This window comes from Carlito syrichta, unplaced genomic scaffold (assembly GCF_000164805.1).
Source record: "Carlito syrichta isolate Samal-C Ts95f unplaced genomic scaffold, Tarsius_syrichta-2.0.1 Scaffold123781, whole genome shotgun sequence".
Classification (NCBI taxonomy): domain Eukaryota; kingdom Metazoa; phylum Chordata; class Mammalia; order Primates; family Tarsiidae; genus Carlito; species Carlito syrichta.
In genome coordinates this window covers 58320-70485 of record NW_007067877.1, presented here as the reverse complement: position 1 = coordinate 70485, position 12166 = coordinate 58320, and the positions used below count along the sequence as shown (strand labels likewise).

Sequence of the window (12166 nt, the reverse complement as noted above, 5' to 3'; positions counted from 1 at the left end):
CCCCCCCCCCCCCCCGCCCGCCTTTTTTAGTCGGAGTCTCACTGTCACCCAGGCTGGAGTGCAGTGGCACAATCATATCTCACTACACTCTCGATCTCCTGGGCTCACGTGGTCCTTCCACCTTAGCCGCCCAGGTATCACGGACTACAGGCATACACCACCGTGCCCAGCTAACTTTTTGATTTTTTGAAGACAGGAGTCTTGCTGTGTTGCCTAAGCAGGTCTTGAACTTCTGGGCTCAAACAACCCTCCGGCCTCGGCCTCCCAAAGTGAGTCACAGTGCCCAGCCTTAAAAAAAAAAAAAAAAGTTTTAAAAGAATTGTCATGTGTTGAGAAAAGAAAGGCATTTTGATTCACTCAAAAAGTATTTATTAGTTGGGTTCTACTCTGTGCTAGGCATTGTTCAAAGGAGTGAACCAGATAGATCAGCTGCCTGGTCTCAGGTTGTTCATAGCGGCGCGGGGGAGGGGGGGGGTTAAGGGGATGGAAAGATCTGGGACCGCCTGAGTTGACCTTAGAGCTGAGACTTAAGTGACAAAGAGCAGGTCACGCAGAGGTCTGAAGACAGAGCGTTCCAGACAAAGAAAGCCGGCCCTGTGAGGCCCTGAGCCCTGTCTGGCTGGAGTGCAGTCAGAAGCAACCTGGGCGGCATACGGTTGGAAAGGCGGGCAGGGCCAGACCGAGTTGGGCCCAGGTCAGGAATTTGAAGTTTTGAGGCTAAATTTCTTGACGGTACAGAGAAACGGGAAGAGGGATGGAATGGTAAAGAACGACTGGAGGCGAGGAAGGTCACCCAGAGGTCAAACAAATTCGCCCGGTCCAGGGCGGCTCAGCTTCACAGAGACTCCTAAGCCCCGCCTCCCGCCTCAAATCGGCTTAACTACGCGAAAGCGCTGGCGTGAGCGCGCGCGCACTAGCTCGCGGAAGCTTGGCCCTCGGCGCCTGCCGTAGACATCGGGACTCCGGCGGCCTGTTGTCTTGGAGCCGGCGAGTAGCGTCTGGGCCTCCACCACTGTGGAGAGCGTCGACCGCGAGCTTTGGTCACCATGTCGGTGCTGGACGCTCTTTGGGAAGACCGGGATGTCCGCTTCGACGTGTCCTCGCAGTGAGTCACCAAGATTCCCTCAGGGTCCTGCAGCCCGTACAGAGCGCCGCGGTGCGAGTGCCGGACCCACGGGCAGGGCAGGGCCTTCGCCGCCGCAGCTCACTCCTCTGGCGAGGGATGGGGGGGGTCGACCGCTGCCCGGAAGACTCCGGCTGACGGGGACCCCGCGGCCCTCCCGAGGCCGGAGCCACAGTGAGGGCGCGTCTGGAGTACGCATTTTCGGTCCTGCCCCATCTCCGGACCCATTCTGGCCCAGGGAAGCGATCAGGGATGGGAATCTGAGCTCGGCCGGGACCGCCCTGGGACTTGGGCGTCCAGTGCACCCAAGGGAGCCTGGGATTGCAGAGTTCTTTGGAGTGGGAGGGACGCTGGCCAAGGATTTAGGAGACTCGGGTTCCAACACTGGGTCTGGAATGACAGCACCCATTGTGGGCCCTTGGACAAATGACTTCATCATTCTAAGCTTGAGTCTTTGTAAAATGAGAGACGTGGGAGTAAGCATCATTAGTAATTACGTAACCACGCAAACGTTATGTTCGTGGTAAGCATTCATCTAGTGAGTCATCTAAATCGCCAACAGGAAAAAGGAGCTTCTTTTGGAGTCTCTCAAACATTAGCCCTATTTTTGGAAAAGATCATGTTAAGAGAAGGTGGTTAGAAACCTCCTGCCCAAAACTCTGGGAGGAGGAAAAAGCCCGTTGGAAAATTGTTGAAAAATCCTAAAACTAAGGTCCGTGGATTAATGGCATGGAGCTTCTGAGCCACTTCTTATGGTTCCTTATCATGGACAGCACCTCCATAGACGGGAAAATAAAATACTAATGCATTTCCCAGACTTAATTGTGGCTCAATATCTGATACTAACATGACATTAGATCAGGTTGGGAGGGAAGGGAATTTGTAAAGTTACAAACCACAGTTAAATATTGTACACATTCTATGGCATTTTCTGTCATTCTTGGAGGATTCTTCATCTAAACAAAAGTGCATTTCATGAGCATTTTTAATTTTTAATTTTTTTATTTTTTTGAGTTGGAGTCTCACTCTGTCCCCCAGACTGGATTGCAGTGGCCGCTCCCGGCCACCGCAGCCTCGACCTGCTGAGCTCTGGCGATCCTTCCGCCTCAGCCTTCCGAGTATCTGGAACTACAGGCGCGTGCTACCACGCCTGGCTAATTTTTTGATTTGTTGTAGAGATGAGGTCTCACCCAGTTGCCCAGGCGGGTCTCGAACCCGCGGGCTCCGGCAATCCACTCACCTCAGCCTCCCAAGGCGTGGGATTACAGGCTGAGCCACCGACCCTGGCTAGCATTTTTAATTTATTAAACATTTAACAGATGTTTACTATGTGCTAGTTGCTATGCTGATTGCTAGAGATACAAAAATAATAGGAAGTTATATTCATTCTCCCCCCCCCATTCTAGTGCAGGAGATCCACATAGACAACTAACTATAATAAATGTGGTAAATATTCTGCAAAAATGAACAAAAAGCTGGAAACCATAGAAACAGAACAGTTAATTCTGCCCCGGAAAGGGGTCAAAGAAGAAATAATAATATTAGAGTTAGTCCTTGAAGAATGAACAGGGCCTTATCAGAGTAGACAAGAGGAGAGTATTCCAGAAAAAAAGAAAAGAAAGAATTAAACATTAGAAGCAGAGTCTTGGAGGTATAACTTCATTGGCTAGAAGGCAGAGTTAGTGGCAGGGAGAAGTTGGAGGCACACATAGAAAGATAAAGTAGCAGATTATGAAATTTTCTCTGAGGATTTTGAACTTCAACTTCTAGGTAGTGGGAGGACATGGAAGGCTTTCATTTATTTATTTATTTTTTGTGAGTTGGAGTCTCACTCTGTCATACAGGCTGAAATGCAGTATCATGCTCACGGCCACCAAAGCCTCTACCTGCTGGGCTCAGGTGGTCCTTCCACCTCAGCCTTCCAAGTGGCTGGAACTACAGGCATGCGCTACCATGCCCAGCTAATTTTTTCATTTATTGTAGAGATGAGGTCTCGCCAAGTTGACTAGGCTGGTATTGAACCCCTGGGCTCAGGCAATCCTCTCACCCCAGCCTCTTGGAGTGCTGCGATTACAGACTTGAGCCACCACACTTGGCAGAAATTGACCAGTGAAATCTTATGGGCTTAGATGTTTCTTTTTGGGGAGGTTTGGATAACACATTCCATTTCTTAACCCATGTTTCTTTGTTTGTTTGTTTTTTGTTTTGTTTTTGTTGCGTTTTTTTTTTTTTTAAGTCGGAGTCTCACTCTGTCACTCAGGCTGGAGTGTAGTAGCAAGTTGCTCACGGCCACCACAGCCTCTGCCTACTGGACTCAGACGATCCTTCCACCTCAGCCTTCCAAGTAGCTGGAACTATAGGCGTGTACCACCACACTCAGCTAGTATTTGATTTATTGTAGAGATGAGGTCTCATCACATTGCCTAGGCTGGTCTGGAACCCGCAGGCTCAGGCAGTCCTCTCGCCTATGTCTCCCAATGTGCTGGGATTACAGGCGTGAGTCACCACACCCAGCATGGAAGGCTTTTAAGCAGGGAAGTGATAAGGTCTTATCTGTGTACTCAAAAGATAATTGAGTTGGCTCTATGGAGAATGTATTAGAAGGTTCTACCAGATATATTGCTAGGGTTTTTGTTGTTGTTTTGTTTTTAACACTGTAGAATGTATTCTATCAGTCACAAGCTATTCATTTTTTATTTCCCTTATCATCTGTACCTATTTATTTGCCACATTCTGAAGATGCTTTTCATATAGCTCTTCTTTAGCCATTCCTTCCATAATTGCCACTTGTCCTTGCCTCTACTCAGTAACCTCTGGGAATTCTCCACTGTCCATAGGATAAGGCCTATTTCTATCAGGCTGGCATTCAAGGTTCTCCATAATTTCTTTCCTCTTTAGTTATCTGGCAATATTTTTCTCACAGCTTCTCAATATGGACCTTCTCTATCTAACCCAGTCTTCACACATGCCCTTTTCTTTTCCTCTTCCTGTTCTTTAACTGTGGACTCCCCTCTCTTTCTCTTTATTTCTCCAAATCTACCCTCCTTCTAGTCTGGCTGGCTTACTTCAGTGACTCTGGTCACTCCAGTCCCCACTGGTCTTCAACTTCATGAAGACTTTAATTTTAAGTGCATGTGTATTTGGTATAGTATCATTCCATTGGCTGTTTTTTATGCGTATGTCTTATTTCTCCCTAAATAGATTGTAAGCAGGTATAGTTATAGCTATAAAGTTAAAACTTTTATGTTTATTTTAGACAAATGAAAACAAGACCTGGAGAAGTCCTTATTGATTGTTTAGATTCAATTGAAGACACCAAAGGAAATAATGGGGATAGAGGTGAGTATATTTTTTAATGTATTTTACAGTTCTGGTTTAATTTACAAACATTGAATCATATTAGCTGGAAAATGTATGAAACAGTATCATTTGTAATTATGAGACTGGGAGAGTTAAATCCACATTATATGTTTTTTAGATTTAAACAGAAGAAAGGGTAGGTATTAAATCATAGTTTGGTTTTGCAGTAAGTCCTGGTTATAACATCACTTATTCACAGAAACAACACTCCAGGAACCCAGGGGTATGGAATAGTTTTGACTCTTGGATCTGTCTCCCCAAAAAAGGATTGGGGTAGTGGAACATAAGTAGATCATAACTGTAGTGTGACCTTTTAAAAAATCCAGTACCAATGCATAATCAACACTTAGAGAGGACATGTGAAGAGCAAATTTATGCTGTGCTGTGAGGTCTATTTGTAGGTCAAGTACTAGAATCCCCAGGACTTGAGACTTCTCTGACTGTCACTGAGGACCAGCATGGCAGAAGTCTAGAGTCCCTCCCAAACCAAATTTCCCCAGGGATGGAACTTTAAAAAGTCCAGGCTGCATATAGCAGCTGTGTATGGAGCCAGTGACCAATGACCAGCAGGTCTTGGAAGCATCATTACTGTTCTTTAAGGAAAAAAATAAGAGATGATGAGAAGTAGCTTTGTACATCCAGAAAGTTTTTTGTGGGGAGAAGATGTTTAGAAAGGAGGGACAAAACTCTTATTGGAAAGAGGGTTAAGTGGGGAAATGGAACTGACCTCAGTCAGGTGAGGGAGAGTTAGTAAATACTAGAGAAGGAACAGTAAGCCTTGTTGGCAGAGCACACAACCTTTTGAGTGGCCACTTTCTTCTGATCTGCTCTGGATTGGTATTTGAGCAGGAGGTTCTGTTGTAAGCCTTTCTTCTCTGTAAGGGAAACTGGCCATGGCTACCGTCTGCAGTCGTAGCCTGTCAATGGGCAGGGCCCATCCATAAATGAATGCTCAGATAACATTTTTGAAATATTTCCTGGTGTTGGTCAGGCCTAGATGAGAGTGGAGTATGAAGTTCTAGCAGCAAACAAGAAGCACTTTTGAGGGTGGAATGGTTGTTCCACTGTTGAGACGGCTATATCTTGACAAATCTGAATTAACTTGAAGAGAAAGTTTGGTTATTCCCATACAGATTGCCAAGAACTCTTATGTAACAGTTCATCCACTTATCCAAACAAAGTCTATGAGTAATAGAACATTTTCAATTCATCAGATACTCATTAAGTGCAGAATCTTGTACTAGTACTTTTGAGTAGAGGGAGCAAAAGGCTCCCTGGCCAGAAATGTCCATCTCAGTGCCTGAAATCCTACTATTAGTAAAAAGTGCTTATGTGCACAGATCTAAGAAACCTTTGGTCAAATGAAATTTTACAGGAGTGTGCAGAGCTTCTGGTTGATAAGGAGGTAGAAAAGAGAAAAGGAATCCTGCCCACTAGCTGTCCCCACCCCTCCTTTAGCAGTTTGAAAATGACCAAGTTGAGCAACCCCCTTGGGTCCCTTCCCGCTGTGGGAGCTTTTCTGCCCTCTCAATAAATCCTGCAAAAAAAAAGGAAAGAAAAAGAAAAGAAAAGAAAGTGACCAAGTTAAGGCATTACCAAGTTCAGGAGCTCCTATATTAAAACTATAAATACCCCCAGAAGATTAGCATGTTTAATCCATTTTCAACTAGCACTAACCTGACTTGAAGTTATCAGATTAGCTTTGCGCAGTGAAACTGTGAGAGTGAGACAGGGGCAGCCACAGTTCAGTGTTTGGGAGATGAGCAGAAATAGGGACAACTATATTTTGGTATATGGAAGGACAGAGAAAAAAGTCCATGCCTGGAACACTGGGTTTGGAACTGTAGGATGGGGTCCTTCAGCAGAAACGAGGCCATATAGGAATCCTAGAGACTTGTAGAGATATACCGAGAACAGAAAAAAAAAAGATAAACAGAGTTGGTTAGTAGTTTTATAAGGTAAATTGTTCCCACTCCATAATTTCTCCTGGGACCCTCTGATAAATATAAAAGAATCAATAGATGTCCTGGGCTCATAACCCAGTTTAGAGATAAAGTGTTATCTAGCAAAATGGCATAAGGAAAACATAAAACGATGTATCTATAATCAAAAAATAAGTCATAAAAGTCAGTTTGTAAAGGATTAAAATATTTATAAATAGCTGTTAACATTGTAATGTTTACTATTTGCCAATCACTTTCTGAATCTTTTATATAATGCATAATCTCATTTAATAATAATAATGCAAAAAATTATAAAGTAGATGCTATTATATATTTTCTGAAATGAGGAAGCAAAAGGACAGAGGGGTTAGTTAACTTTTTCTAGGTCACATAGCTAAATGATGAACCAAATTGCCTACACTGCTTTCCTTTTTTTTGAGTCGGAGTCTCACTATGTTGCCCAGGCTGGAGTACAGTTGCACACTCATGGCCACCGCAGCCTCGACCTGCTGGGCTCAGGTGATCCTTCTGCCTCAGCCTTCCAAGCAGCTTGAACTACAGGTACATGCCACCACGCCTGGATAATTTTTTATTTATTGTAGAGACGAGGTCTCGCCATGCTGCCCAGGCTGGTTTCAAACTCCTGGGCTCAGGCAGTCCTCTCACCTCAACCTGACAAAGTGCTGGGATTACAGGGGTGAGCCACCGTGCCCAGCCTTCATTGCTTTCTAAACTACTAGGGTCACATTATATGCATCTAAAAAATTTTCAGTCCAGCCATGGTGAGTTGTTTTTTTGTTTTGTTTTGTTTTGTTTGAGTAGGATTCTCACTCTGTTGCCCAGGCTAGAGTGCAGTGGCAGTGGCACGCTTACAGCCACTGCAGCCTCAATCTGCTGGGCTCAGGTGATCATTCCGCCTCAGCCTTCCAAGTAGCTGGAACCACAGGTGCATGCCACCATGCCTGGCTAATTTTTTGATTTATTGTAGAGACAAGGTCTTGCCAAGTTGCCCAGGCTAGTCTTGAACCTCTTGACTCAGGCAATTCTTGCCTCTGCCTCCTGAAGTGCTGGGATTACAGACGTGAGCCACCACACCCGGATAGAACCTCCTTTTTGTATCTTTTTTTTTTCTTTTTGAGTCAGAGTCTCACTCTGTTGCCCAGGCTGGAGTACAGTGGCATGTTCACAGCCATCACAGTCTTGACTTGCTGGGCTCAGGTGATCCTTCCACTTCATCCTTCCTAGTAGCTGGAACCACAGGCACACGCCACCATGCCCAGTCAATTTTTATTTATTGTAGAGACAAGGTCTTGCCAAGAAGCCCAGGCTGGTCTTGAACCCCTGAGCTCAGGCATTCTTCTCTCCTCTGCCTCCCAAAGTGCTGGGATTACAGGCATGAGCCACTGTGCTTGACTACTTTTTGTATCTTATCTTACTACAGTATTCATGCGGGCCTAGTTTTTCTGATTTTAGTAATTCTAAAGATTTTCAGAAAAGAAAGAGTATGACCTGGCTATACATTTCTGATCAAAATAAAGTTACGGTTTTAATTTGTTGGAGAAATAGTGTGTTAAACAAAATTAAGTGAGTTTTATTACTTCAGAATATCTCAAAGCTACTCTCATATGCTTATTGCATTGTACATCTCTAATAAACCTAGTTTACCATGCTCAGATTTATTTCACTTTATTTTTTGCTTGGCTTATCTGTAAGAGGTTACTATTGCCCAGAACATGTGTGAAGTGGAGTATCTAACTTTGCATTTCAGTGTAACAACATCAGTCTGATACTTAGAATGAAAAGTACAAAGCAGTAAATTGACTTCAGCCTGGCAGTAATTTCATATGAGCAAAAAAGTTTTATCATGGTAAAATCGGGTTTATAAGTATATGGCTCGTTCAAATGAGAACTGCTGAGGAGAATACTCATATGGCAAGGATTAGTTTGCATTTGAGAGTTCTTGGAGAAGTGTGATTTCAATGAGTGGCTTTGTAATTATCCCATATTCATTCCTAGTTTTACATATGACTGCTGGGACCCCAGAGCAGCTTCTGCCAAAAAAAAAAAATCTGGTACACAATTCTTTCCTCAGTCAGTTTGAGTTAAAGTAAGCTACTGACAAAGACTATGTCTGTCCCTTCTATAATCATCAGCTTTTGTTTCTCTGGGATTCTGAATCATACACTGTATACCTTACACAGGGTAGATATGCACAGTAAATATTTTCAGTTAATAAACATATGAAAAATATCTGTGAGTGTTGCTGTTGATACTGGGCCAGAAGTTTGTATCCACCTCATTCGCTACTGCAAAAAGGGCCCTTAACTTAAGCTAGTGTATTTTGTGTTTGTTGCTTTTAGGTAGACTGTTAGTGACAAATCTAAGAATTATCTGGCATTCTCTGGCACTACCAAGAGTCAATCTTTGTAAGTATCTTTTTTAGATAACGCTAAATTAAGAAAGTCCTTTGACAAGTAAACTTGCATTGTAGCTTTTGATGCCAAAAAAAGCTATACCCAAAAAAACATGGAAATCTTACATTGATGAGAAGAAAAAAAACTTCAGAAATCCTAGACTGACCACAGACAGCATCATAATGTAAAAGAAATCCTCCACTTATTATTTATTGGTCTGTGTATTTTGTGTCTTGGACATATATAATTAGGGCTTTGCTCTTGAATGGTTTTTATTTTCTGCTTATCTTTAACAACGTGCTATTACCTGTTTCAAGTAATCCCAAAGAAGGAAGATGTAAGCGCTAATAAAAGTACATCTTTTTATTGTGTTAAATTTTGTTTACTCATTTGTAGAACTATTTCGGATTATCCAGCTATACCTTTTCTTTTGACATAGTGGTGCTAAAATTTTCAGTAAAAATGCTGTATAGGTTTTAGATATGCAAACTTCCTTTTTCCCATGTTATGTTTTAGTTCAAAGAGGCAGAATTGACCCTCTAGTTCTTTTAATTATTTAATTTAAATTTGTAGTTGCTTCATAACATTTTTTAAAGTTATATTTTGGTATATGTTTAATTTTTAAAACTGTTAAAACTTCTGTTAATATGATTTTTTTTAAGAGAAGTATTTTTTTCTCAGTTTACCTCCTGTCCTTTAAATTCTTTGCTTTTGGATTTTAGCTATCGGTTACAACTGCATATTGAATATTACAACAAGGACTGCTAACTCTGTAAGTCTAAAAAAACTTATTGAAATATATAGGTATATACATAGTAAAGAAACATTAGATATTTGAGGTTCATGTTTTTGTCACTATAGATGAGAAATTGCTCTTAAAATCTGAACTTTTAAATAAATTTGTTTTTACAGAAATTACGAGGCCAAACTGAAGCTCTTTATATACTTACAAAATGTAACAGTACTCGTTTTGAATTTATATTTACAAATTTGGTTCCTGGAAGTCCTAGACTTTTTACTTCTGTGATCGCAGTACACAGGTATAGTAATACTTTATGGATTATTGAATATTTTTAGGTTATTTTATGATACAAGGTTTTAGAGGATAAAGTTTAGGGTGCAATCCTAACTTCTGCTAAGATCTATTGCAAATATCCTGAAGATATTTAGAACATGTTTCATTATCATTTAATAAATACTTTAAAGGACCAAGTACAGTGGCTCACGCCTGTAATCCCAGCACTTTGGGAGGCTGAGGTGAGAGGACTGCCTGAACCCAGGAGTTCGAGACTAGCCTGGGCAACACGTCGAGCCCTCGTCTCTAAAGCAAACTAAATGCCGGGCTCGGTAGCTCAGCCTATAATCCCGTGCTTTGGGAGGCTCAGGTGAATGAATTGCCTAAGCCCATGGGTTCGAGACCTGCCTGGGCAACTTGGTGAGACTTCATCTCTACAGTAAATAAAAAAATCAGCCGGGCATGGTAGTGCATGCCTTTAATTCCGGCTACTCGGAAGGCTGAGGCGGAAGGATCGCTGGAGCCCAGCAGGTCGAGGCTGCAGTGGCCGGGAGTGGCCACTGCACTCCAGTCTGGGCAACAGAGTGAGACTCCAACTCAAAAAATAAATAAATAAAATAAATTAGCTGGGAATGGTGGCATAGGCCTGTAGTCCCAGCTACTTTGAAGGCTGAGGCAGAAGAATTGCCTGAGCCCAGCAGATTGAGGCAGCAGTGACCATGAGCGTGCCACTGCACTCCAGCTCGAGCAAAACTGTGAGACTGTGGCTCAAAAATAAACAAACACTTTGAAGGTATTTATAAAACACTGAAGATTCATTAAAATTTCTACTGAGGAGTAGATTAACTACCAAGGTAGGTAAAATAAATAATTCATTCAATATAGATAAACAAGTTGGATAATTCAGTTAATTAATTAAAAACATTATTTTTCTAGCAGTGGAAAGCATATTTGGGTGTTTTCCCTAAAGAGTTTTGTTGCTGTTAGTCTTCTCTTTTTACTATCTCAGCTCCTTTATTTACTTATTTATTTATTTATTTTCTTCTTCTTGTTGTTGGAGCCTCACTCTGTCGCCCAGGCTGGAGTGCGGTGGCATGCTCATGGCCACTGCAGCCTTGACCTACTGGGCTCAGGCAATCCTTCCACCTCAGTCTTCTAAATAGATGAAGCCACAGGCACATGCCATCACGCCCAGCTAAAAATTTTTTTTTTTTTTTTTTGTAGAGACAAGGTCTCGCCATTTTGCCCAGGCTGATCATGAACTGCTGGATTCAAGCATGAACCACTGTGCCTGACCTCAGCTCCTTTTTTTAAAGCTGCATAATTTTTTTTAATGCTTTGCTAAGATGATAGGCTATATACATATAAGTGTTTAATTTGCATTTCTTTTATTACTAGTTAGGCTGAAATTTTTCATGGCTTGTTATTTGATTTTTAATTTTATTGATGATATTTGATCTACATAATGGTTTAATTTACTAAGATAAAATCACATAACAAAATTTCACATAACATAAAATTTGTCATTTAAAAATATACAACTTGAGCCGGGCTCGGTGGCTCAGCCTGTAATCCCGTGCTTTGGGAGGCTGGGGTGAGTGGATTGCCTGAGTCCGTGGGTTTGAGACCCGTCTGGGCAACTTGGCGAGACCTCATCTCTACAATAAATTAAAAAATTAGCCGGGCATGGTAGCGTGCATCTGTTGTTCCAGCTACTTGGAAGGCTGAGCAGACGGTTTGCCAGAGCCCAGCAGGTCGAGGCTGCGGTGGCCGGGAGTGGCCACTGCACTCCAGTCTGGGTGACAGAGACTCCAACTCAAAAAATAAAAATAAAATAAAAAAATAAATATACAATTTGATAATTTTAGTGTATTCACAAGACTGTGCAATTGTTGCCACTATCTAATGCCAGAATATTTCAATCATCCCCAAAATAAACCCCATACCCACATCAGTTATTTCCCATTACATTCTCCCTAAAGCCTCTGGCAACTACTAATTTACTTTCTCTTTCTATGGATTCACCTATTCTGAACATTGCATTTATTCATTCATTTATTTAACAGACAGGATCTTGCTGGTTGCCCAAGCTGCAGTGGAGTGGCACAATCATAACTCACTGTAACCTCAAACCCTTGGGTTCAAGTGATCCTCCCACCTCAGCTTCCTAAGGAGCAAGGATTACATGTGTATGCCACCAAGCCTGGCTAATTTTTTTATTCTATTTTATTTTTCTCTTTTTTTTTGAGTTGGAGTCTCACTCTGTCGCCCAGACTGGAGTGCAGTGGCCGCTCCCGGCCACCGCAGCCTC

At 42.3% G+C, this 12166-nt stretch overlaps 1 protein-coding gene across 4 annotated transcripts in view; it reads left to right on the top strand.

Annotated features, from left to right (window-relative positions):
* The first annotated feature begins 934 nt into the window (after nucleotides 1–934).
* BBS5 (Bardet-Biedl syndrome 5) overlaps nucleotides 935–12166 on the top strand; it is a 34227-nt gene continuing 22995 nt past the window's right edge. For all 4 annotated transcript variants that reach the window (XM_021707751.1, XM_021707750.1, XM_008048503.1 and 1 more), the window contains exons 1-5: nucleotides 935–1105; nucleotides 4380–4462; nucleotides 8787–8852; nucleotides 9563–9612; nucleotides 9753–9880. In XM_021707751.1, coding sequence (XP_021563426.1) covers nucleotides 1047–1105; nucleotides 4380–4462; nucleotides 8787–8852; nucleotides 9563–9612; nucleotides 9753–9880 — 386 coding nt within the window. In that variant the 5' untranslated portion in view covers nucleotides 935–1046. The remainder of the gene's footprint in view (nucleotides 1106–4379; nucleotides 4463–8786; nucleotides 8853–9562; nucleotides 9613–9752; nucleotides 9881–12166) is intronic.